The 27,465-nt window shown below is 48.4% G+C and overlaps 1 protein-coding gene across 19 annotated transcripts in view; it reads right to left on the minus strand.

Annotated features, from left to right (window-relative positions):
- Window positions 1–27,465, minus strand: part of OBSCN (obscurin, cytoskeletal calmodulin and titin-interacting RhoGEF) — a 183,397-nt gene that overhangs the window by 29,981 nt on the left and 125,951 nt on the right. For all 19 annotated transcript variants that reach the window (XM_053572308.1, XM_053572310.1, XM_053572317.1 and 16 more), the window contains 21 exons: window positions 26,393–27,266; window positions 25,072–25,350; window positions 11,922–12,000; window positions 11,561–11,685; window positions 11,133–11,330; window positions 10,347–10,379; window positions 10,034–10,132; window positions 9,666–9,884; window positions 9,123–9,183; window positions 8,731–8,801; window positions 7,902–8,009; window positions 7,631–7,770; window positions 6,167–6,367; window positions 5,928–6,010; window positions 5,420–5,593; window positions 4,630–4,786; window positions 4,262–4,378; window positions 4,010–4,174; window positions 3,712–3,870; window positions 3,382–3,559; window positions 2,956–3,069 (listed from right to left, as the gene is read on the minus strand). In XM_053572308.1, coding sequence (XP_053428283.1) covers window positions 2,956–3,069; window positions 3,382–3,559; window positions 3,712–3,870; window positions 4,010–4,174; window positions 4,262–4,378; window positions 4,630–4,786; window positions 5,420–5,593; window positions 5,928–6,010; window positions 6,167–6,367; window positions 7,631–7,770; window positions 7,902–8,009; window positions 8,731–8,801; window positions 9,123–9,183; window positions 9,666–9,884; window positions 10,034–10,132; window positions 10,347–10,379; window positions 11,133–11,330; window positions 11,561–11,685; window positions 11,922–12,000; window positions 25,072–25,350; window positions 26,393–27,266 — 3,634 coding nt within the window. The remainder of the gene's footprint in view (window positions 1–2,955; window positions 3,070–3,381; window positions 3,560–3,711; window positions 3,871–4,009; window positions 4,175–4,261; window positions 4,379–4,629; window positions 4,787–5,419; window positions 5,594–5,927; window positions 6,011–6,166; window positions 6,368–7,630; window positions 7,771–7,901; window positions 8,010–8,730; window positions 8,802–9,122; window positions 9,184–9,665; window positions 9,885–10,033; window positions 10,133–10,346; window positions 10,380–11,132; window positions 11,331–11,560; window positions 11,686–11,921; window positions 12,001–25,071; window positions 25,351–26,392; window positions 27,267–27,465) is intronic.

Genomic DNA, 27,465 nt, shown 5'->3' on the forward strand with positions numbered 1-27,465 from the left:
GCCCACAAAGCAGGCCCCAATACAGTCATAACTTTTGTCCTCTGGAGCTCGACCACTCTGCCAACTGGACACTTGGATGATGGGAGGGACCCCTTGGGGTCTGGGACTTCTTCTATTCCTGACACGGCCACTGGATACATGCTACTTTGGAAAGTCAGCTCTTAGCATGTAGCATGCAACAGGGCTTTGTCTGGGTAGGCAACAGACATCTTTCCATTCTGGGATGGGCAACTCAGACTCCACAGCTAGGTGAGAAAGGCCCAACTGGCCTCACTTGTGAAGTGGAAACAGAACTGGCTTCTTGGCTTTAAGTGAACAAGCAGCCACTCTCCAGGGGGAAGTAGCTTCACTTCTCATTCTTTTCCCTTATGTAGAGTTGCCATCTCACAGGGTTTGAATTAACAGAGCTCTGCTGAGATGCTTGGACCACTCATCTTTCAGCTAAATAAGCTGAAGCCCGGCAGGGCACCCCAACCACTGTAGCTGCCCAGACTCAGCCCCAACCACAGAGAGGCGGGTCCTTGGCTCCGTGGTCAGAGCACAAGGCCACATTGGTAGCTCTGCCCACAGCTCTTCTTCTTGGTGAACACTGTTATAGTCTTACTGATTCTTGAGGCATTGCCTATGGCCCAGTGGTTTGGTTTGCCACTTTGAAAACTACAGACTGGCAGATAAAAGACACTGCTCCTTGGGGCAACAAGCCATGAAAGCAAATTGAGACCACCAGCATTCCTGTGTGGAACTGCCATGGTGCCATGCTGTCATACCCTGTTCATCACACAGAGACCACACCACAGGTCAAACCAGGGACTGCTGAGAGAAATGCTTTGGAGTCTGCAGGACAGAGTGGCTCTATCACACAGGATGTCCCCCATAGCCCATCCTGGCAAAATGGTCTCAGGGAACCAGACACCCTTCTTGCTATCTGTTGCAACTGCCTGCTGTGAGGCTGCTTCAGGCCAGTGGATAACTGACTCCAGCCACACCTCGTGGCTAACATGAGCCCTGTGTCTGCCACGTGATCACATGAGCACCCAGAGGAATGGTCTGGACCTGAGGAGGGTATAGTAAAGGGTAAAGGAGCAGTTTCCATACAGGGTGAAACTCCTCAGATCCCAGGCAGTGGGGCACTAATGATTGGCCCCAAGTCTTCCTCCAGAAGAAGTTCTCTGGGTGATTCTCCCAAGCCACACCAGGACATAGCCTGCAATCATCAGCTCCAACCAGAGGATGCAAGGGTGGTCCTTCTGCATGCTCCAGCCAAACACCCTGCCCCATTCTCCGTCAGTCATTCCTGGGCACACAAATGCCCCCAGGCTGGTCTTGGACAAGCAGAATAGGAAGGACCGACTGTCCAGGGCTGGGTTCAGTTATAAGACTGAACTAGGGACTTGTGGAGGCTTGTCAGCCAACCCAGGTGAGAATTACCTGACAGCTCAGGAAACTCACGGGGGATGTGTGGGAGGCACCATCAGTCTGTGTTAATGCACATCTCTCTGGGAACCCCCAAATTGTAAACAATAACTTTGTGCCATTGAGACCCCCCACATGGGCACCAGGCCACACCTGCCTCTGTCCCACACACGGCAACTTGCACCTTGGGGTAATTACAAAGGACCTTCAGGTGTTTTAGGGAACCTAACTGGTATATCATGTGCAGAGCTCTCAAAACGAGGCTGCCCTCCATGACTTAGAGCCGCCGGGGAAGGGATGATGGACAGGTGCTTTACTAACACACATAATTATAATTGGTTTTCTCACAACAGTGGCCATTCAACTAAAGAAAAATGGCACAAGATTTGTCCCTGTCTTTGGCTAAAGTGGCCCCTGATGCTGCACTAGCCCAGAGACAATGAGATGGGCCTCACTGGCCAGGGTTGTCCCGATGTTGTACCCTGCAGCTGTCTGCACACCCACCTGCCTCTCCCCAGGTGCTCTCCACCTCTGTAAATGCAAACCCCATCCCCTGAGATGGTCAACGCACAATTGTGTGGTCATCCTAGATGCCAACCTCTCTCCCATACATACTGTCCAACCCACCAGCAAACCTGTCCACTGTGCATGCCAAGTGCGTCTAGACCCAGCCCCCAGCACTCCGTTACTGTATTTCCCAGGATGGCACCCATGTCCCTTCACGGCCCTCCCCTGTAGGTTATAGCCATGGTGACAGATTACAGAGGCCAAACTGACTGTCCTTGGGCTGCTCAAAACTCTACATGGCTCCAATGCAGTAAAGGACCAATGCTGCCTGAAGAAAGGTCTGTCCTTGTCCCTTGGAATGTCCTAATAATACGATCTGTTTTCCCTGGGGGCCTTGGACTACATCATATCATCTACACTAACAAGGAGATTCATGGTGGGTACTCTAGGCTGTGTAGGTCAGCATGACCTCTGGAAGAACTGGAGAATGAAGTCAGTCACAAAGTGGTCAACCCCATCTACATGACCATGCCCCAATTATAACCCTGGTCACCAAGGCTCTGGTGAGCTTTCCTGGTTGGCAACAACCCATGTGTGTTTTCACACATCACCACTGTGAGCAACAGGTGCTGTCCACAGGACCCCACTGTGGGGGCACAACTAGAAGCTTGTGCTTGGTGACACCTAATTGCTTCCCTGGACTGGACCTCTCCCCTGACTTTAATCTTCATCCTTTTGCTGCAATAAGCCCTAACTGTTAAGTGCAATGGCTTTGCTGAGTTCTGTGAGACCATCAGTGAGTTACTGAACTCCCTGCCTCTGCACAGCCCCCTACACATTCCCTGTGCTCCAGCCTTTGCATGGGGGGGATGTGTGGACATATGTGGGTCTGTATCTCATGCCCAGGCCTCATAATAAGACCCCACACTGGGCCTTTGGGCTTTGCACAGCTCATTTCTCTCTGGCTAGTTCTTTGTGGCAGGGCCAGCACCTCCCAACAGGGAACCCAGGAGGCCCCTCGGGCCTGGCGTGTACCTTTGTACCAGCTGACGACAGGCTTAGGTGTGCCCGTGACACGGCAGGCCAGCTTCACCGTCTCACCCAGTTCAGCTGTGCAGTCAGCCAGCTCCTCCTCAAAATCCGGTGGCCCTGGGGACACGCACATGGGGCTCTGAGTACCCTATGGGTTGGATGTTGGACTCATCAACATCCTGGTGCCCTTGATACACCCTGCACCCTGTGCAGGTCATCCCACCCTGTGCCAGTGGCCTCATGTCTTAGAGTACAGCTGCCTCGGGGACCGTCCTTCTGTGCCAACCTCCACTCAGGGTCCCCATCTGGGACTGGGAGAGAGAGGGAGCTGCCTGCTTAAGAGCAGCCAAGCAGACAGTGGGGCAGGGGAGGGGCTCAGGAGCCCCCACCCACTTCAGCCACCTGGGCCCCTGGCAGGGGACCACTCACGCCACACGGGCAGGGCAAGGCGCTGCTGGATGCCGCAGATCTCCTTCACCCACGAGTTCTTGGTGATGACGGTGCGTGCCTGCAGCAGATACTTGCGCACTGAGTCCTCTCGCTCGTGCCACACCTCAAAGGCACGGTCATCCCCCTCCACCTGGTCATTCAGGTCGATGCTACTCAGCTGTGGGTAGGAGACGGACAACAGCTGACCACCGGCCCAGACAGATACAGTACCCGGTGGGGCCACACTGCCACGTCCATCCCAGAGCTGGAGAGACAGGGAGGCATCTCCCCGCCCAGCAGAGCCCCTGGCAGCCACCAGTGCTAGCACACCTTCATCATGTTCCGAAACACGTAGCTGAAGGTGTCTGTGCGGGAGTCTCGCCGGGGCTTGCAGATTACCAGGTGGTTGCGGAAGAGGAACACGTGGCGGTTGTGGCCTTTCCAGGGCATCCGGGCTCCCGGTGCGCCCTCCCATACGATGAAGTGGCCCTGGGGGTATGCGCAGGCTGCAGTCAGCTTGCAGTTGGCCAGGCCCATCTAGGAGCACAGGTACCACAGCCAGCTGCGTGCCCAACACCCCTGCCACCTGCTAAGGTCACACACGTGTTAGAATGGTCCCCAGCCTGACCTGGCGGATGGGCTCGCCCAGGGCCTCCAGTGTGCCTGGGTAGTTCTCCATGAGGGAGACATGCAGCTTGTTCTCGGCGCGCTGGGGCAGGGCAGAAACCACGGCATAGGCCTGCTCCAGCAGTGCACAGTTTTGCCTGTTGCGAGCCTTGTTGCGGATCAGCTCCTGAGGGCACAGAGGAGGAGGGTTAGGGCTCGGGAGACCCAGCCAGGCAGACAGATGAGGCCAGGCACAGGGCAGGGCTGCACCCACCTTCAGCAGGGCCTGGTACCGCTGCACGCGCTCTACCGGCTGTTCTAGGTAGTGCTGCAGTGGTAGTGGGGGCGGCTGAGAAGGGTCCCCAGCTAACAGCGCCTCCTCTGCGTATTTCTGTGGGCATGACAGGGGCAGGTTTCAGGACAGGAATGCACCAGTCCCCAGCGACAGTGTCCCTTAAGAGCTGGAGGATGAGTTCCAGGGTGCACACACACACACAGCCCTGAAAAATGACCCTATCCCTGTCTAGGGCAGGGCTGTGCCCTTGACAGCTGGAAGCCAGCCTTCCAAAAGAAGCTGGGGGTGACATGGGGCCCAGGGTGGGGATGGAGTAAGTAACAAGCCCACTGAGCTCAGGCAGAAACCTTGTAGAACTCCTGCACGGCTGTGCTGACCACTACAGACTCGGCCTGCACTCGGCCCACCAAGAACTCCAGGTACTTCTCAAAAGCCGCCTGGTTCTTGATGAAGCACATGGCCACATCATCGTCCGTGTCACACTGCTGCAGCTCCTGCAGGAAGCTGCCAAGGAGGGGGATGTATCAGGATCTCAGCCCATAACCCCTCCACTCGCCCTGGGCCCTCACTTCAGGAGGAAGCTCCTGCCCCAGGGCTGGGCCCTCTGGGGCCTGGAGCCTGTGAGAGTGAGTGTGTGGGTGTGCATGTGCAGACAAGTGCCTACATGCCCAAGTGTGCAACGATACATGTGTATCACGTGTGCACATGCATGTGGGGATGTATGTGGGCGTGCACCTGCATGTATGTGCACATACATGCTATATGTAAATGTACACACAATCATGCATAGACATGACAGTGTTCATATATACATGGTGTGCACATGTGCTCAGGAATAGTGCAGGTACATGTGTGCATATAGTGTGCCTATGTACAACGTGTGCATGTACAAGGTAGTGCATGTGTGCAGTCGTACACATGGGTGTGCAAATATGCACTTGCATACCTTGTGGTGCATATGACTGTAGGTGTATGAAGACATGTGTATGTGTATACACGTGTGTCACTGTACAGAGATGAACCAATGGGTGGACCAAGTCAGCATAGGTTCTTTCCTCCTTGCCTCCTCTTTCCTATGGGAGGCCTAGCCCTGTACCGAGTATGCATGTGGGCGCATGTGCACACAGCCCTGCCCACCTGCTATGAAAGTAGCTGATGTCCTGCACATTGCGGAAGATGACGGCCTTCTGGCTGGCCACGGCTGCAGGCACGTGGGGGCAGCGGTCCAGGTGCTGCATGTGGTGTCCCTGCAGGAACTGCAGCTTTTCCACAAATGCATGCTCTGAGCTTAGCAGCTCTTGGATCACAGAGCTAGGCAAGAGGGACACAGCCATGAGCGGAGACTTGGCAGCTCCAGCCAGTGTCCCCTTTTCTGGCTCATGCGTGGGGGAACTGCATGGCTGCAGCACAGTTTCCAGGACACAACTGCGGGAGCCAGGGGTTGAGTCAGGGCCAGCTCTGCAATCTTCCACCTCTGCCTGTCCCTGACAGAGGCCCACATGGAATCAGAGAGGCCCCTTAGAAGAAACACCATGGCCAAGACCCAAATTCCCCCAAGGTTACGGTCTGGACCCAGAGCAAGGACCAGTAGCCAGTTTCTGTGAATCCAGCTGGTAGGACACTCCGGGCCCCAATAGCCATTCACCTCAGCCTTGTCTTGTACTCATCTTCAGATACAGCCTCCCCAGGGAACTCAGGGGCCTCGGTGGCTCCCCATTCAGGTGACAGCTGGGAAAAAAAAGAGGAGTTCATCACAGGTGGGCCAGGTCCCAGCCCTGCCTCTGTGGGTATCAGGCTCTTGCCTCTCAGATGAGGACAACACCCCTGAGTCCTCTTCCAGATCCCCAAGGCTTCCACCCCCACCCCCCCCAGCTATCCAGGTACCTTGAGCCTCTTGTCCAAGTAGGCAGGTGACACCCAGCCCTGCCTCGATGGGCTAGATTTGGTGGGCTTGGTGCGTACTAGCCAGCGCAGTGGGTGGGCTGAATCAAGGACCTCCACATACTGGCCTTCCCGCAACGTGATGGCATCCTGCTCGGCCCCCAGGGGCAGGTAGTCAGCGGTGACCACATAGATGTCAAAGATCTGATGAGGAGGGAGGAGGATGCTGAGTTGGGTGGACCAGAGAGGTGTCTGCCAGGCTGCAGGCCTGGGATTTTTTTTTTTTTTCCGAGACAGGGTGTCCCTCTATCACCTAGGCTCAAGTGCAATGGTGCCACCACAACTCACTGCAGCCTCCTACTCCTGGGCTCAAGCAATCCTCTTGACTCAGTCTCTGAAGTAGTTGGGACTACAGGTACAGGAGCTACCACACCCAGCTAATTTTCTAAATTTTTTGTAGAGACAGGGTCTTGCTGTTGCCCAGGCTGGCTTCAACCTCCCAAAGTGATGGGATCGCAGGCATGAAGCACTATAGCCTTGGAATCATTCTGCACATGCGCCTGTTCCCAACCCTGTACAGCATAGGGAACGGAGGCGATGTTCCCCGACCCACCCTCCCACCCTAAGAGCTCATTTCAGCCTCCTGGGGTCACCAGCCCAGGGCTGTCCATACTGAGCTTCTTTGTCACCTATCATGCTCCTACCCACCACCCTAAGACCTAAGAGGATGCCTGGTACATGGGAGGCATGAGATGCAATCTCAAATGAATGAATGAATGGACTAATGAATCCACCAGAAGGCAAGTCTCTGCAGAACACATGTGGAGAGGGTCCTGTTTACCCCAGTTCCTGCTGTTAGGTTAGGTTAACGTAGAAAAATACCAGTTAACTTCTGACAAATTCTTGGGCTGCAAGCCCTCAAATGGAGTAAGTCTGGTTCACTCCCAAGATAGATGGAAAGGACTCACTAACTTCTTGCTTGACTAACTCCTGGGCCTGGGAAACGAACTGACTATCCCCTGACTGACCTTTAAACAATGCCAGGTGGAGAGAATACTGAGACAAAGATATATGGAGGGAAAGTACTGGAACTAAGACGTATGAGAAAATATTAAAACAAAGAATGTGTGACGTATGGCTAACTAACTGCAAAATTCTGCTTCCATACAATGCTTACTTGCTGCCCCACCCACAATGTACCTGTGTGCCAACCAGGATGCAAACCAAGCCTTAAAAACCTGACTCCTTAAGCACTCGGGGCTGCTCTCAGAAACGCCATGTTGGGACACTGAAGCAGTCACCAGCTGGCTCTTCAATAAAAGGACTCTGCTATAAATTTGGCTTGTTTGGCAGTGTGGTCTTTGTAGAACTCCTGGGCAGTACACTGCCTCCTATGTGCCTTGAGCGGGGATCCAGCTCCTGCCCCTCTTCAACCCTGCCCTGCTCCCTGGGGTCCAGCCCACACACCTCACCGTGGGAGTCACCATCCTCTGACTCTGAGGAGGACTCCTGGACACTGGAGGAAGGCCGCGATCGTCCATGTCGTGGGGATGCAGACGGTGTCTTGGATTCCTCATCGCTGTCACCCCCAGGCACCTGCAGCTTGGCTGGGTGGGCACAATGATCATGACACACACCCCCCCCACAAGGGTGGACGCTGGAGTGTCCTCTGAACCCAGTGCCCCTCTGTGGCCACCCCCCACCCTGGCACCCCAGCACTCAGGCACTGGCCCCTTACCCTGTGTGATCTTGGCTGACACCATCTCGGTTATCTGGGAGGTAAGTTTCTGCAAGAACTCCTCTGTGCCTACCTCAGCAAGGGACAGGTGGCTGCGGACCTCCTCTCCTGCAGGTGTACATACTCTGCTCAGGTGGCTATGAGCCCCTCAGATATTCACTGAGCAACCTCACGCTGCAGGCTCAACCTGGGCTCTGAAGCTGCACAGTGAACACAGGGTACAAGGCCTCCTCTGGGCAGTGCTGATGTCAGGCAGGGAGACAGTGAGACTAAGTGGCCAGTGGGACATGAAGCCAGCAGATTTGCCAGGACAAAGAGTCACACTGGCTCATCAACATCTGAGCTGAGGCATGACCCAGGGGACCAAGAATGAGAAGAAGCAGAGTCTGGACAGAGGGCACAGTGGACAGCTGGCCTGGCTGCAGGGGAATGGGCAAAGGCAGAGTTGGGTAGAGGCTGAATCTGGCCACCAGGCCACAGGAAGAGCCTTGGGACTGTGGGGGCCTAAATGGGTTTGTCCTGCTGTGGTTCTCAGATCCTGGCATTAGGTGTCCACAGAGCCGACAGAGCTCTCCACTGCAGGTGGCCTGGCCCAGGGGCCCCCACAGGCTCCCAGATCCATAGGACTGAGAAAAAGCTCTTATACCAAAGTTCAGCATCCAGGCGCACAAGCACAGAGATGGATGATCACGCCACTCCCGGGCCACACCGTCCAGCATGAGCCACTCAGGCCAGGACATGCCAGCCACACAGCCTCCTCCATGCCCCATTTACATTGGGGGCACGGCTACTCATGCCCCTCTCAGCCATGCGCCCACCCCACCTGTACCTTTTCTCTGCCCGGCGAGATCAGCCAAACCCATGGGTTCTGCCATCTGTGCTGAGATGGCCTGGGTTGTCCTAAACAGCAGGAATGGGAGCATCCTCAGGGGCCTGGGGTGGGCCCCACCACCCTTTGCCCTTGGGCAAGAGCTCCCAACAGGATGAGGGCCTGGGGACAATAGGCCAGGCCCTGAAAAGCCCCAGAGAAGCCCTCACTGTACAATGGGGAAACTGAAGCACAGAGAGGGCTAGCCTAAGGCCTCGACCTGCGTGGGGCAGAGCTGGGCCACATCCCAGGAAAAGTGCTCAGCCTAGGGGCAGTGCTATCCCGTCCCTCCATTCCTCAGCCCTGGCCCCAGCCCCAGTCCATGTGGGCCTCTGAGGCAGCCCCTCACTCACCCCTGGAGGAAAGTGGAGAGAAGCACCTGCTTCACCTTCTCTTGCTCCTCCTCCTTGGCCACTGTCAGAAGGACCAGGTGAGCCATCAGAATGGCCTTCTGGATCCTGAGGAATTTGATTCTGGGCCCTGGAACTGGTCCCCTCCAGCGCCCTGAGCAAGTGTTGTGTCGGAGCCTACCTCCCACTCTTAGTCTATGGCCACCCTGATGGTGACAGGAGGAGGGCAGGGGTCTGTCCTCAATGCACCAGCAAGGCTCAGAAACCAGAAGGCTTCTGGAAGGGCCCCTGAGGCCTGTGGCACAGAGCACACAGGGGGTTGTGCCCGGCAGGGATGCTATGAAGCTCAAAACCTCCCAGCGCCACCAGGACCTGACCTGTTCCTGGGTCTCCCAGCACTGTGAGAAGAGAAGAGTTGGAAGGGGAGGAGTCCCAGTCTGGATGGTGGTGACAGGCAGTGTGTCCTAGGAAGCCACTAATGCTTCCTGGTGACCACCTCCTGCCCTGAGGCCCTGCCACCCTGCCCACCCCGGCCACCACACTCACAGCCTGAGATGTGCAGGCTGGCAGAACAGAGGGCCTGGCCAGCAGCATTGGTGGCAATGCATGTGTAGGTCCCCTGGTGCTGGCGGTCTACATCCAGGAGGACCAGGCTGTGCTGCTGGGCAGAGCTGGCCACGGTGTAGCCTGGTGTGTCAGGGCCAATCCACAGCACACCGCCCTCGGGCTGCTCCCTGAGCCAGTGCACAGCGGGGGCTGGGCGTCCTGTGGGCAAGTGGGAGAGCAGTGGGTATGTTCCCATGGGGAACATGGTCCCTGGAGGTGGGGCCCCTAACTGTGGCCCTCCCTGGGGCTGCTGTGAGTGGGGAGGAGAGAGCCTCCACTCCACCTCAGGGTGGCCTCAGGTGCCCTACCTTCCACCTTCACTGAAAAGGTGATGCTGGAGCCCTTCTTCACTTTCTTGGGGGTAAACCTCTCCAGGATTCGGGGTGGCACCAGCTGTTCATGCACATCTAGAAGGTCACAACACAGCAGCTGGTGAGCTCCTGGAACAGCCCCACACTCTTCCCTCTGCTCAGCTGTGTCCTTTGTACACCCTCACTGAGTCAGCTCCGTGGTTGCCCATGCCTGGATTGCTGCCAGCACCAGGCCCAGGGCTGTGCCCATTCTGGTCCTGGGCACCCACCATCCACCCAGCCCCTCTCTGCCCATCTGGGGCTGCCTCACCTGACACTGACTTCTCTTCTTGTTCATCAGGGCCTGAAAATGATACAGAAGAAGTGAGACATCAGCACTAATGGGTCCCCTTCCTGTGGCCCCACACGTGCTACTGTGGTGTCACTGGTGGTCTGACCCATTGTGCTAGGATTGGGGAAACCTGAGGATGGCCATGCCCCCTGGCAAAGGTACCCAACTGCTCTCTGAAATCTCAGCCACAGAACTACAGAACTCACACACTCAGGTGTGACTGAGGCAAGAAGCTGCATGGACCAATTGCGACATTGCAACCCACTGCCTACTCTCTCGTCCCTGTCAGGGACTCTGGAGCCTTGCTCCAGAGCAAGAGACACAAACATTTGTGCTCCAAACAGCTGAAGAGTCCCATCTTGTGATGTTGGGGAAGAGCACAGCAGCACTGGATCCCTCATGACATGACAGATTTGAGTCAAACTTAGGATAAATCTTCAGTGTTCAGAACATTCTACACAGCCAGGAGGTAAGGATCTCTGTTACCAAGGCTACTGCCAACTTCTTGATCCATGTGATTCTACCGAAGGCCCTAGTGTTTTTCCACTTCCCAGGGTCTCCTTCACCCACCAGACTGCCCATAGGTCAGGACAAGGGCCCCATGCTGCCCATCCCCCAGAGGCATCAATTCCTGGGCATCATGATACACTACACAGGAGTGATGACTGCTGGGATTTGGCTCCCAGGCCTGACAAGGTAAGGCATGAAGGGGGATGTCAGTGCTGCTCTGGACCAAGATTCTATCCAGTCCCTCGAATCACCCACCGCGGACCAGTAGCTGGGCAGACGAGTAGGCGGCACCCACGGCATTACTGATGTAGGCTGCATATTGGCCAGTGTCCTCCCGGGTGACTGAGAGGATCTCCAGGGTGTGAAGGGTCTTCTTGTCGGTCATGCGGATGTGGGCAGAAGCAGTCAGGGGCTGCCCATCTTTGAACCAGTACAGTGTGGGTGCTGGGTAGCCTGGGGCCAGAGGAGAGAGTGTGCACTGTGTTCTCCAGATGGGAAACAGGGAGAGGCCCAGAGACAGGGTCCCTCAGAGACCCCCTGTGCTGCCAGCGACCCAGGGAGAAGGCATGCATAAACACTTGACCTCCATTGGCCAGGATCTCTTCCCAATTGTGGCTGATGGGGAACAGCTCCCTAGCCTCCACCCTGCCATGGAGGTGCCCTCTAAATGCCCTCCCTCTCACCTTTCACCTTCAGCTGGAACTTGGCCAGGCGTGTTCCAGGGGCTACCTGGAGGTCTTTCAGATCCTCCACCACCTGGGGTAGCTGCCCCTCATCCGTGGTTGACTCTGTCCCCTCTTGCTCCCGGCTGGCAGAGGGAACAGAAAATGAGGACTGCATGAAGAGGTGCAGGGTGGGTGGCTTTTGAGCACCCTGTTTGTTGTCTCAAACTGACTAGGTGATAGGAGACTCCAGGACCTGATTGAAGTATCCAGGATCTGGATTCTACCACTCACCCCCTCAGCCTGGCACCATCACTCCTCCAGAGGCCCCATGACTGACTGTCAGGCCCCACACACAACCCACCTCTGCACAGCCCCCTACCTGGACAGGTAGCCTTGGGCACTGAAGTATGACGAGGTCTCCGTGGCATCAGCTGCAGTTTCATAGTCTGTGCTTGTCACTGGACAAGGGAGAGTTTCGCTGCAGCCAGACCTGCCACCCTAACTACCCAGGGTAGTTGCTGCTGCTGCACCAGCACCACCTCAGCCCTCAGAAGTCCTGACCACACAGCCTCACTGAGAGCCACATACACTCAGGAGCCAGGAAGTCATGAGGGGATAAGCCATGTCCTAACCCTTCCAGCCCATGCAGTTAGTTATAGGCCCATATCTCCAGCCTATAAGTAACTATAAGCCTCTTCAAACCAAAAGACTAGGAATACTGGATGAAGTGGAGACTTCGTAAGGGACAAATAGTGACAGTGGTAGAAACTTCTAGTCCCATCCTACTAGGGACCAAGGGGATGAAGCAATATAGACTGCAAAAAAAACAGCTGGGGACCTGCATTTCTAGTCAAGATGAAATGACAGGAACTGGACTTACCCTGTGTTTGTGTCCCCTCAAAATTCATATATTGAAATATTAACCCCCAGTGGGACAGTGTTAGGAGGTGGGGCCTGTGCGAGGTGGCACAGGTTATCATAGGTTATCATAGTGGCACTCCCATGAATGAGATTAGTGCCTTATGTCACATGCTCACACGATGCTGTATCTTCTCTTCCATAATATCTAATCTATTAGCTGATGATTGTATTTTTTATCCCTAGAAGTTCTACTTGAGTCTTTTAAATACATTCTACATCTCTACTTAACTTTTTCAGCACATGGAAAATAATTCTAATAACTGTTTTTATATTTATTTACTAGATGAAGTTCTCACTGTTTTGCCTGGGCTAAACTCCAACTTGCAATCCTACCACCTCAGTCTCTTGAGTACCTGGGACTATAGGCGCATGCCACTGTACCCTAATATTTTAGTGTTCTCCTCTGCCAGTTCTAACATCTGGGTTGGTTTTTTTATTTTATTTCATTTTACCTTAGAGGCAGGGTCTTGCTTGTCACCCAGGCTGAACTGCAGTGGCACAATCACAGCTCACTGCAGCCTTAAACTCCTGGGCTTAAGTGATCCTCTCATCTCAGACTTCTGAATAGCTGGGACTACAAACACACACCAACTTGCCTAGATAAGTTTTCTTATTTTTTTTTTTTTGCAGAGACAGAGTCTCACTATGTTGCTCAGGATGGTCTTAAACGTCTAGCCTCAAGTAATCCTCCTGCTTCAGCCTCCCAAAGAGCAGGGATTAGAAGGAGTGAGCCACAATGCCTGGTCTGGGTTTGTTCTGATTGACTGATTTTTCTCCACGCTATGGGTTGTATTTTTCCGCCTTCTTGCATGTCTTTGATGGTATGTCTGACATTGTAGATTTTACCCTGTCAGGAGCTAGATAGTTTGTATGTTTATGGACACAAGTAGATACAGTAAGAAGACAGCCATGTGCAACCTGAAAGCAGGCCCTCACCAGAATCAACATACTGGCACCCTGATCTCAGGCTTCCAGCTTCTGGAACTGCAAAAAATAAATCTCTGTTGTTTATAAACTACCTAGTCCATGGTACTTTCTTAGAGAGAATCCTAAAATGACTAAGGCACCCTCCCACCTAAAACAATTTTAAAAAAAGACAAAATACATGAAAGAATGGTTTTCAAGTCACTGAGCATTAAACTAATGGAGGGTATTAATCTCTTAAAAATAAGAAACATAGGCAAGCCCTATGATTGACTCAGCTTCCTTCCTGGAAAGGCCCAGGGAGGCCAAACTGCGGCAGACTCCTTGAGTTGAGGCGATGAACTTGTGAGTCCTGGGGCACTAAGGCAGCTAGAGTTCATAGGACAAAGTGGGAGAGAAAGCTATACGGAGAAAGAAGCCCCTTCAAGGATTTAGCAGAATACTTATTAGAACATGCATGTGAGAACAGACCCACCTAATAGGATTAGAGGAAACAGTGCCAGGAATAGTGCCTGTTTCCCCCAAACTGGAAAAACTTGTAACTCTTAGGGCATTGAGTATTTAGGAAAGCTCTTGCCTCAATAGAGGGAAATAATTAATTCTAGACTGAGTATTGCTCTGAACCCACCAAAGGAACCATAAAAGCCAGACATGAAAAAATAAGAATGAAACTACTTCCAAGTATCTAAATTGAATCCCAGAACATATCTCAGGAGTATCTATAGAAATATAAAATATCCCAACAGGGTAAAATTCACAATGTCAAGCATCAAATCAAAGATCACAGACATGCGAAAGGGCAGGAAAACAGGTTAAGAACAATCAATTGAAAACCTCAAAACTGACAAATGTTAGAATTGACATAGGAAGACATTAAACCAGGCATAGAATTATATTCTCTGCATTCAAAAAGTTAAGTAGAGACATAAAATATATAAAAGACTTGAGTAGAACTTAAAAAAAAATACACAATGCTGGCTTATTGTACCCTCAATGAATCCCCAACAATAAAAAAAAAAAAAGAAAAAAAAATACACAATGAATGGGATTAATAGATATTATAGAAGAAAAGATAATGAATATAAAAGCATGGTAATAGAAACAATGCAAAATGAAATATAGAGGAAAAAATTTTGAAAAAGTTAAAAGAGTACAAGTCGCTTAATATATTATGTAACTAAAATCTGCAACTAATGAGGAACACAAAAATATTTGAAGAAATACTGGCCAAACTTCAAACTTAATGAAATGATAAACCCACAGTTCTGTCAAGCTCAGTGAAATCCAAGCACAAGGAACATGAAGAAAAGTATACAAAAGGACACTATAATCAAATTAGTTAATGGGAAAAAATGTTTAAAAAATCTAAAGAACTTTTGTGCAGAATGCGACAAAATGATTCTAAAATTCATAAGAAAATGCAAGGGACCCAGTATGGGCATTACAATCTTCAGCAAACTTCGAAGTCTCATACTCCCAATTTAAAAACTCAACACGAGCTAAGTGATCAGAACACTATGGTACTAACATAATAATAGACATTCAAATCAGTGAAACAGAATTTAAGAGTGTATAAATATACCTATACATTCCAGGGAAATTAATTTTGACAAAAATTTCAAGGCAATTCAATGGGGAAATAGTCTTTTCAACACATGGTGCTGGGATAACTTGATATGCATATTAAAATAATAAATTTGGGCTCTTATTTCACACTACTATGCCAAAAACACACACACACACACACACACATACACGCACACACATAAACCTCAGAATAGATCAAAGACTTAAATAGACAACTATTTTAACTTGTACATGAACTTCACGGCCACCCTATATAAGAGCTACTATAAGCATCAGTGTAAATCTTTACAACCTTGGATCAAGCAATGATTTCTTTGAAATAACAACTAAAGCACATGGGCAGCGTCTATGGCTCAAAGGAGTAGGGCGCCGGCCCCATATGCCGGAGGTGGTGGAGTCGAACCCAGCCCCAGCAAAAAAAAAAAAAAAAACAACTTAAGTACAAGCAGCCAAAGGAAAAGTAGGTGAACTGGACTTTATTAAAATTTAAAACTTCTGTCCCTCAAAGAATTCTTTCAAGAAAGTAAAAAGACAACCCAGAAAATTAGAAAATATTTGAAAATCCTATATGTAATAAAGATCTAGGATCAATAATATATGAAGAACTATTACAACTCAAAAATTAACAAGGCAGCCCCATTTAAAAATAGACAAAGGGGAGGTGGAGCAAGATGGCGGTGGAGTAACAGCTTCCCTTCAACTGGGCATGGTGAGTCTGGGGAGATAAGACTCCAGGTATCTCTGGCTGGTGAGATCTAATCATCCCTTTGAGGATACAGGGAGTCAGCAAGGGACTTCTGGACCCCAAGAGGAGGACAAAAACAGTGGAAAACTGGCAAGTGGTTGCGTGTGTCCCATCGACCTAATCCCGCCGGCAGCCATAAGTACAAGCAGCAGTGAGACAGCTAACCGGAAAGGCCTTACCTGTGAACTGTTTCGGTGTTTTTGGACTTGGCACTCAGTTGAACTGCCTTGGGGAGAGCTTGAGCAGGACTGCAGAGAACTTTGGGAATTGTCTAGGGCCCCAGACTGAGCCCTTGAGCCGGACGGAGCTAACAGTGTTTGGCTGTGGGCCGCAGGGAGCCATTGTGAGAGAACTACCCCAGCAAGCTCCGCCCTCAGGGTCACAGAGCAAGGATCTGGCAGGACCTAGTAACCTAGTGACTGAACAGCCTAAAGGCGGGGACTGAGCTATCTTACAGCCTTAACCCTCAGGGGCACAGTGAGACCGGTTTTGGCACACTAGAGCCTCGGGCTGTTGCCCCGGGTAGAGTACTGTGCCGTCACAGCTCATAATAACCTCAAACTCCTGGGCTTGGCACCACCCGGACCTCCATAAGAGCTGCACCATAACCCCCAACCAACAACCCGTGCCCACCGGGCCTCTGCATGCCCTGACCAGGACCTGCGGGAGCCGCTCAAACCTGCATCCTTCCTCCTGTACCCTCTCTGCCTCCACACTGGCCCGCTCATCTGGCCAGGGATTCTGGTAACCGTGTGCCCCCTGGAGCCCTCCCTGCCTCTGCGCAGAGCCCTTCTCCTGGCTAGAGACTGCTGGAGCCTTGGGAGCTCTGTGTCAACGTCACTGGGTGCCAGGCACTACCAGAACCGTGCGCACCACATCCCACCCTGTTGCTGGATCTGGGTGTGTCACACTCCGGAGCTCCTTCCACAACCAGAACTCCCTGGCTGGGGCAGCCCCAGAGGAACTACACAGGGTCACTCCCTACAAAGATCCAACAACAATAGAGTGATACCGCTGGGGTCTAATCTTGGAGAGATACCTCCCCAACTCTGAGGACAGCCAGAGGCAACAGTGAAAAACAATCATGAGGCGAAATCAACAGAAAAACTCTGGCAATATGAATAATCAGAGTAGATAGACTCCCCCAAGGATCAATAGGGCAGACACAGCACAAGATCCCATGCACAAACAAATAGCTGAGATGTCAGAAATCGAATTCAGAATCTGGATAGCAAATAAGATCGAATTAGAATTCCAAGCAGTAACCCAAAAGATATCTCAAGAATTCAACAAATTCAAAGACCAAATGACCAAAGATTTTGACACATTGAGACAAGAAGTTGCAGCCCTCAAAGATCTGAGAAACACAGTAGAATCCCTCAGTAACAGAATGATACAAGCAGAAGAAAGGATTTCTGACATTGAAGACAAAGCTTTCGAACACTCCCAAACTCTCAAAGAGGAAGAGAAATGGAGGGCAAAAACAGATCACTCTCTCAGAGAGCTCTGGGATAATTAGAAGAAAACTAATATTCATCTTATAGGGATCCCTGAAAGTGACAAAGTGGCTTCACAAGGCACAGAGTCTCTTCTCCATGAGATTATGAAGGAGAACTTTCCAGACATGCCAAGAGATTCTGAAATTCAGATATCAGACAGTTTCAGAACTCCAGCACGACTCAACCCAAAGAAGACATCCCCCAGACACGTCATAATCAATTTCACTAAAGTTAATATGAAGGAGAAAATTCTGAAACCAGCCAGACGAAAGAAAACTATTACCTACAAGGGCAAGAATGTTAGAATAACTGAAGATCTCTCTGTTAAAACCTTTCAAGCTAGAAGAGGATGGTCATCGACTTTTAATCTCCTAAAACAAAATAACTTTCAACCCAGGATCCTATACCCAGCTAAACTGAGTTTTGTTTATGACAGAGAAATTAAATACTTCAATGACATTCACATGTTGAAGAAATTTGCCATAACTAAACCAGCTCTCCAGGATATTCTCAGACCTATCCTCCATAAAGACCAGTGTAATCCTCCACCACAAAAGTAAACCCACCCAGAAAATTTTGATCAAATTCCAACTTCCACAGTCACAAAAGGATTAAAAATGTCCACCGGACTCTCAAAAGGCTTACCAACATTCTCAATTAAAGTGAATGGTTTAAATTTTCCTCTGAAGAGGCACAGGCTGGCTGACTGGATATAAAAACTCAAGCCAGATATCTGCTGCATACAAGAATTGCATCTTACATTAAAAGACAAATATAGGCTCAAGGTGAAGGGATGGTCATTTATACTCAAGGCAAATGAAAAGCAGATAAAAGCAGGTGCTGCAATCCTATTCACATATGCAATAGGCTTTAAACCAACTGAAATAAGGAAGGATAAGGATAGACACTTCACATTTGTTAAAGGTAATACTCAATATAAGATTTCAATTATTAGTATTTATGCACCCAACCAGAACACACCTCAATTTATAAGAGAAACTCTAACAAACATGAGCAACTTGATTTCCTTCAGTTCCATAGTAGTTGGAGATTTTAACACCCCTTTAGCAGTGCTGGATAGATCCTCCAAAAAGAAGGTAAGCAAAGACATTTTAGATTTAAACTTAACCATTCAACATCTGGACTTAACAGACATCTACAGAACATTTCATCCCAACAAAACTGAATACACATTCTTCTCAGCAGCCCACGGAACATACTCCAAAATCAATCACATCCTAGGCCACAAATCTAACCTCAGAAAATTTAAAAAAATAGAAATTATTCCTTGCATCTTCGCAGACCATCATAGAATAAAAGTTGAACTCAATAACAACAGGAACCTGCATACCCAAACAAAAACATGGAAGCTAAACAACCTTATGCTGAAGGATAGATGGGTTATAGATGAGATTAAGAAGGAAATCACCAAATTTTTGGAACAAAACAACAATCAAGACACGAATTACCAGAACCTCTGGGATACTGCAAAGGCAGTCCTAAGAGGGAAATTTATAGCACTGCAAGCCTTCCTCAAGAAAACAGAAAGAGAGGAAGTTAATAACTTAATGGGACATCTCAAGCATCTGGAGAAGGAAGAACACTCCAACCCCATACCCAGCAGAAGAAAAGAAATAACCAAAATCAGAGCACAATTAAATGAAATTGAAAACAAAAGAATTATACAACAGATCAATAAATCCAAAAGTTGGTTTTTTGAAAAGATCAATAAAATAGATAAACCTTTGGCCAACCTAACCAGGAAAAAAAGAGTAAAATCTCTAATTTCATCAATCAGAAATGGTAACGATGAAATAATAACAGACCCCTCAGAAATCTAAAAAATCCTTAACGAATACTACAAGAAACTCTACTCTCAGAAATATGAAAATCTGAAAGAAATCGACCAATACCTGGAAGTACGCCACCTACAAAGACTTAGCCAGAAATGTTGAACAGTCCTATATCAAGTTCTGAAATAGCATCAACTATACAAAATCTCCCTAAAAAGAAAAGCCCAGGACCAGATGGCTTTATGTCAGAATTCTACCAAACCTTTAAAGAAGAACTAGTACCTATACTACTAAACCTCTTCCAAAGTACAGAAAAAGAAGGAATATTACCCAACACATTCTATGAAGCAAACGTCACCTTGATTCCCAAACCAGGGAAAGACCCAACAAGAAAAGAAAATTATAGACCAATATCACTAATGTATATTGATGCTAAAATACTCAATAAGATCCTAACAAACAGAATCCAACAACACATCAAAAAAAGTATACACCACAACCAAGTGGGATTTATCCCAGGGTCTCAAGGCTGGTTCAATATAAATAAATCTATAAATGTAATTCAGCACATAGACAAACTAAAAAATAAGGACCATATGATTCTTTCAATTGATGCAGGAAAAGCTTTTGATAACATCCAGCATCCCTTCATGATCAGAACACTTAAGAAAATTGGTATAGAAGGGACATTTCTTAAACTAATAGAGGCCATCTACAGCAAACCCACAGCCAATATTGTGGAATGCAGTTAAAATGAAATCATTTCCATGTAGATCCGGAACCAGGCAAGGTTGCCCATTGTCTCCATTGCTGTTTAACATTGTAATAGAAGTTTTAGCCATTGCAATTAGGGAAGAAAAGGCGATCAAGGGTATCCACATAGTGTCAGAAGAGATCAAACTTTCACTCTTCACAGATGATATGATCGTATATCTGGAAAACACTAGGGACTCTACTACAAAACTTTTAGAAGTGATCAAGGAATACAGCAATGTCTCAGGCTACAAAATCAACACCCGTAAATCTGTAGCCTTTATATATACCAACAATAACCAAGCCGAAAAAACAGTCAAGGACTCTATTTCTTTCACAGTAGTGCCAAAGAAGATGAAATATTTGGGAGTATACCTAACAAAGGACATGAAAGATCTCTACAAAGAGAACTATGAAACTTTAAGAAAAGAAATAGCTGAAGATGTTAACAAATGGAAAAACATACCACGCTCATGAATGGGAAGAATCAACATTGTTAAAATGTCTATACTGCCCAAAGCAATATATAATTTTAATGCAATTCCTATTCAAGCTCCACTGTCATATTTTAAAGATCTTGAAAAAAATAATAGTTTTATATGGAATCAGAAAAAGCCTCAAATAGCCAAAACATTACTCAGCAATAAAAACACAGCAGGAGGAATCACGCTACCAGACCTGAGACTGTACTATAAATCGATAGTGATCAAAACAGCATGATATTGGCACAAAAACAGAGAAGTAGATGTCTGGAACAGAATAGAGAACCAAGAGATGAATCCAGCTACTTACCGTTATTTGATCTTTGACAAGCCAATTAAAAACATTCAGTGGGGGAAAAGATTCCCTATTTAACAAATGGTGCTGGGTGAATTGGCTGGCAACCTGTAGAAGATTGAAACTGGACCCACACCTTTCACCATTAACTAAGATAGACTCTCACTGGATAAAAGATTTAAACTTCAGACATGAAACTATAAAAATACATGAAGAAAGTGCAGGGAAAACTCTTGAAGGAATCAGCCTGGGTGAATATTTTATGAAGAGGATTCCCGAGGCAATTGAAGCTCTATCAAAAATACACTACTGGGACCTGATCAAACTAAAAAGCTTCTGCACAGCCAAGAACATAGTAAGTAAAGCAAGCAGACAGCCCTCAGAATGGGAGAAAATATTTGCAGGTTATACCACCGATAAAGGTCTAATAACCAGAATCCACAGAGAACTCAAATGTATTAGCAAGAAAAGAACACGTGATCCCATCTCAGGGTGGGCAAGGGACTTGAATAGAAACTTCTCTAAAGAAGACAGACACACGATCTACAAACACATGAAAAAAAAGCTCATCATCCTTAATCATCAGAGAAATGCAAATCAAAACTACTTTGAGATATCACCTAACCCCAATAAGAGCAGCCCACATAACAAAATCCCAAAACCAGAGATGTTGGCGTGGATGTGGAGAAAAGGGCACACTTCTACCCTGCTGGTGGGAATGCACACTAATATGTTCCTTCTGGAAGGATGTTTGGAGAATACTTAGAGACCTAAAAATAGACCTGCCATTCGATTCTATAATCCCTTTACCAGAAGACCAAAAATCACACTGTAACAAAGACATCTGTACCAGAATGTTTATTGCAACCCAATTCATAATTGCTAAGTCATGGAAGAAGCCCAAGTGCCCATCGACCCACGAATGGACTAGCAAATTGTGGTACATGTATACCATGGAATATTATGCAGCCTTAAAGAAAGATGGAGACTTTACCTCTTTCATGTTTACATGGATGGAGCTGGAACATATTCTTCTTAGCAAAGTATCTCAGGAATGGAAGAAAAAGTATCCAATGTACTCGGCCCTACTATGAAGCTAAATTATAGCTTTCACATGAAGGCTATAACCCAACTATAGCACAAGACTATGAGGAAAGGGCCAAGGAAGGGGAAGGGAGGGGGAGGTTAGGGTGGAGGGAGGGTAATGGGTGGGGCCACACCTACGGTGCATCTTAGAATGGGTACAGGCGAAACTTACTAAAGGCAGAATACAAATGTCTACATACAATAACTAAGAAAATGCCATGAAGGCTACGTTGAACAGTTTGATGAGAATATTTCAGATTGTATATGAAACCAGCACATTATACCCCTTGATTGCACTAATGTACACAGCTATGATTTAACAATAAAAAAAATTACAAAATAAAAATAGACAAAGGATTTGGATAAATTTTTCCCAAGTAGATACTATAAATGGTTTATAAGTGCATGAGAAGTCTCAACATCGTTCATCAGTAGGGAAATGCAAAACAAAACCACAAGACATTACTTCACACTCATTAGGATGGCTATAAGACAAATGATGAACCACAACAAGCCCTGGCAATGATGCAGAGAAATTAGAACCCTGGTACATTGCTGATAGGAATGTAAAATGAAGCAGCTCCTAGAAAAGTTTGGTGGCTCCTCTAAAAGCTAAACGGTTACCACACAATCCAGCAACTCTAATCCCAGGTATATGCCTGAGAGAATTAAAAACATAAACTGACATAAAAACGTGTACATAAACGTTCATAGCAGCATTATTCATAATGAGCAAGCACCACAAGATAAACATCGTGCAATGAATTCTGCACACACTCCATAAACACTGGAATATTTCTCAGCCATAAGAATGTATAATATAATGATATACAATGGCCAGGCACAGTGGCTCATGGCTGTAATCCTACCACTCTGGGAGGCCAAGGCAGGTGGATCAGCTGAGCTCAGGAGTTGAAGGCCAGCCTGAGCAAGGGCAAGACCCTGTCTATACTAAAAATAAAAAAAAAAAACAGCCAGGCGTTGTGGTGGGCACCAGTAGTCCCAGTTACTTGGGAGGCTGGAGCAAGAGGATCACTTCAACCCAGCATTTTGAGGTTGCTGTGAGCTATTATGACACAGAACTCTACCCAGGGCAACAGAATCAGATTCTGTCTCAATAAATACGTAAGTTAATCAATTAATGATATATGCCACAACACGGAGGGTCTTTGAAAACATGCTCAATGGAAGAAGTCAGACACAAATGGGCATGTATTATAGAATTCCATTTTTAGTAAATGTCTAGAATAGGCAAATCTATAAAGACAAAAACAGATTAGTAATTTCCATGCACTGAAGGGAAGAGAGAGTAGGGAGTGACCACTAATGTTTTATTTGAGGGAGGATAAAAATATTTTAGAATTAGATATTCAAGAACATACTATTAGATAGTAGTGGCTCGGCACCCGTAGCACACTGGTTATGGCGCCAGCCACATACACTGAAGTTGGGGGGTTCAAACCTGGCCTGGGCCAGCTAAACAATGACGACTGCAACAAAAAATAGCCAGGTGTTTTGGCGGGCGCCTGTAGTCCCAGCTACTTGGGAGGCTGAGACAAGAGAATCGCTTAAGCCCAAGGTTTGAAGTTGCTGTGAGCTGGGATGTAACAGCACTCTACAGAGGGTGATAGAGTGAAATTCTGTCTCAAAAAAAAAGAAAAAAAGATAGTAGTGACAGTTGCACAACCTTACAAACACATTAAAAGCCACTACCTTGTACATTTTAAAATGATTAATTTTATGATGTGTGAGTATCTAAAAAATTTAAAGTCCCTATATAAACAATAACTTTCATACAGAGATTCAAAGATAAGAATGACATCTGGTTTCTCCCTGGAAATAATACAAGCTAGAAAACAAAGAAGCACTTTTAAAGTATGGAATGGACATACACGTACACAAAATACTGCCCTAGCAAAAATATCTTTCTAAAACAAGATGGGATAAAGACGTTTTCAGACATCCAAAAGCTGAAAAATTCCACTGTATCCAGACTACAAGAAATGTTAAAAGACGTCTTTCAAGCAGAAAGAAAATGATACCAGATGGCACTCTAGATTTATACAAAAGAACGAAGAGCTTGAAAATGGAACTACATGGGGAAATACATAAGGAATTTTTATATTTAAGATCCCTATTCCTGTCCCTACAACTGCCTCACACACTAGCTAACCATCTGTGCTTAACTATGTACCCAGACTGTCCTAACAAATGCTTTACCTGAATCAATTCACTCAGACCTCACACCTGTGCCATGAGATCATTTCCATGATCTCCATTTTCCAAATGAGGAAGCTGGGGCTTCGGGAAATAAACTCACTTGTCCCAGATCACAAAGCTGATAAGCGGTAGGGCTGGAATCTGAGCACAACTCACAACGTCCCTGACATCAACTGAGAATCCAACAAGTTCATTTAACTCTGCTATTAACTACCCAGAGCTGGCACAGACCCCATATGTGAAAGGTCTGAAGACTGTCCCCTTGTCAGATGCTAGTTTTGAGTCCCAGATTGCCACCCACATTTCTGACCAACTGGCCATACATGAGAGGTTCCCACAACCCACTTGTGTTCGACAATTTGCTAGGACAAATAACTCAGAAATTGTGCTTTATTCACAATTACTGGTGTATTGGAAAGGATATAACTCAGTGACAGCCAAGTGGAAGAGACACATTGGGCAAGGTGTGAGGGGGACAAGCAGTGCCTCTGTGCCCTCCCTGAGTGCACTAGCACCTCCATGTGTTCACCAACCTAAAAGCTCTCTCAGCCCTATAGGGTGTGGGTTTCATGGAGGCTGCATCACGTAGGCATGATGATTATTAACTCAATCTCCAGCTTCCCCTTCCCTCCCCAGAGGATGACAATGGAGCTGAAAGTCTTAGGCTGGTCTTTCTGGCAACCAGCTCTCACCCTGAAGCTATGTGGGGGTCCACCAAGAATTAATTCATTAAAACAAAAGATGCTCTTGTTGCCTAGAAGCTCAGGGTCAAGAATTAGGGACAAATATCAAGTATGTATTTCTCGGGATGTCATAGTGCCATTACCAATCCACCATACCCTTGAGCTTCTCTTGAGAGGCTTCTGCCACACATCTATGTAGTCCTCCAAACAGGACATTAACAGAGTGTTTGGGGTAGGGTGGGCTCACCTTTCCTGCCCCTCCCCTCATCCCACTATAAGAGGGATGGAAGCAGTTCCACACTTTTCTGGTCCTCTCCCAGCCTGGATGCCTCTCAAAGGGATGAGATCCCTCTACATGCCCCCCATTCCCAAAGATCTCCAGAGGGGGCCCTGGTCTTGGGCCCTAGCTTACAGAGAGCTCTCCATCAGGCTTAACACATTGAGGTCCCTAAATTCTTCCTAGCCTGAGACGAACACTCTCTGGACTATCCTCTATAGCCCCAATCCTGCCCACCCTGGAAACACCAAACCAAACACTCACAGTCAACTCGGAGCTCAGCCTTGGTGGAGGAGACACCCATGCTGTTCTCTGCCAGGCAGCGGTAGACACCCATGTCCGCTGGCACCACAGCCGTGATGATGAGCTGGTGGCCACCCTGCTGGTCCTCATTGATCATGTAGTGGTCATCCTCCTCCAACAATTTCCCATCCTTGAACCAGCGCACGCTGGGCAGGGGCTGGCCAGTCACCACACAGTCAAAGCTCACAGGATACCCATCCTGCACTTCTTGGTTCTGCAGTTCAGTCAGGAACACTGGGGCTGGGACAAATAGGGCACAGTGATCACAGCTGACTACTATTTACATGCAAGTTCCCACCAAAAGGGCAGGTTGACACACATGATTTGCATAGCAACCACTCCTGTGGGAGCACTTGCAGACCCCCATGGCTAAACAGAATGGTGTCTTTGTCTGCTAAGCCTCTCTCCTTTGTTCTCTAAAAATTCTCTCTTTGCTAACTTGGTTCCTAAGCTACTGTGAGGCGAGATGGATAGAGAGTGAGAAACAGGGAGAAAAGGGGAAATAAAGAAAAGGTCTGTGTGGGCTGGGAGTCCAGGAGAAGCAAGTGAGGAAATAGAGGGAAGGGAGTGGCCCAAAATTGGAGACCAAGTTTCAAGAGATGATGCAGTGGGTCATTTATACCCTTTTTAACATTCCCAGAGAGATACAAGTAAATAGTGACATAGCTTTTCAATTACTCTTAGATGCTGGGATGGGAAATTGTATGCAGGCTGGACCATAAGGAACCCCATGTTTTATACAGATTACACCTTCAAGGCTCATGCAAAATAATCTAGAAAGTAAATACAATCAACCCTTGAACAATATGTATTTGAACTACACGGATCTATGTATACACAGACATTTTCAACCGTAATGAGGATCAAAATATTGTATTTGATTCAAAACCCATATATATGGATGGCTAACTTTGTACAGGAAAGTTCTGAAGGGTTGACGTCAGGACATTAGTACATGTATTCTGAAACCAATCCTCCGCATGTACTGAGGGATAACTGTATTGACAGTTACATTTCACAGGTATGAAAACTGATGTTCAGAGACACTAAGTAGCTTTCCCCAAAGCACATAGAGAAAGAGCCAGAATTCAAATTCAGCTCTGTTGAGCCTCTAAGTCAGGGCTTTCCAAACCACAGTGGACTATCCCTGGTGCTGGGGCACAGAAAAGGCCTTGAGCTTTCTGCTGCCTCTGATCACTACAGCCCTGCTCCTCCTTCCCTCCCTCCTCCTGCCTCTGATCCCTGGCTCCCCATCCCTGGCTGAGGGAGCATGCATACTCACCAGCAGCATCAGCAGTCAGCAGCTTGGGCCCTGGCTTCTGGGGCACTTCAGGGGCAGAGGCCACCTTGCCAATGCGCATCTCTACCCCTCGGGGCCCCTGCTCCACGAGACTGATCTCCACTCCAATGCCGAGCATGGCAAACATCTCCTGGAAGCGGGTGACTGCCCGGCGGGCCTCAGGGAGTGCCTCAAAATGGATGCAGACAAAATGCTCATCTTCACGATACGTCTGCCAGTCTGCGGGCTCCTCTGGCTCTGCGGGGCCCTCATCAGCACTGAGGAAGAGCTCCTCATCTGAAACCTCGGCTGGGCTCTTGGTGCGGAAGAGGCGGTGCAGCCTCCGGGCAGCCCGGCGGAAGGCGTCATCCAGCTCACCCCCCGATGAGCTCTCAGCCTCACTCTCTGTCCCACTGACCACAACGCTGGCACTGTGGGCCACGTGGCCAAACTTGTTGCTTACCTGACAGGTATAGCGGCCAGCATCGGCATGGCCCACACCAGTGACCAACAGACAGCAGGTACCATCCCCAAGCTGGTCGATGTGGTGGTGCCGTCCATCGGTCAGCTCCATGCCATCCTTCAGCCAACAGGCCCGTATGTCCGTCTTGCTGGCCACTACACACTCCAGCCTTAGGGCATCACCCACCTGTATTTCAGTGTCCCCAAATGTGTGGGAGAACACGGGGCCTTCCTGCTGCTTCATCTCCTTCCGGACCTTGTAGCCTTTAAAGGCAGCCTGGATCTTCACAGCTGCCTTGTCTAAGGAGGGATCACCCAGGTCCTTGGCACTTAGGTCTCCCAGAGGTAGGTGCATGGCAGGCAGTTTCTCCTGTTGCTTCTGTGGCTTCATGGAGGGAGCTGCTGGGGTCTCAACCTATGGACACAGGGCCTGTTGTCATGGTAAGGTAGAAGACTGAGGCTAGGAATAGGGAAAGGACTGGTGCAGGGACACATGTAGGGAGGGGCCAGCTCCAGGTCTGGTTTTAGCACACCACTCTGCCTCCCACCCATTGGCAACTGCACTAGCTTCACCCGCATGTCTTATGGCAACTGCTGCTACCATAAAGCAAACC

Source organism: Nycticebus coucang, chromosome 20 (assembly GCF_027406575.1).
Source record: "Nycticebus coucang isolate mNycCou1 chromosome 20, mNycCou1.pri, whole genome shotgun sequence".
NCBI classification, from domain to species: Eukaryota; Metazoa; Chordata; class Mammalia; order Primates; family Lorisidae; genus Nycticebus; species Nycticebus coucang.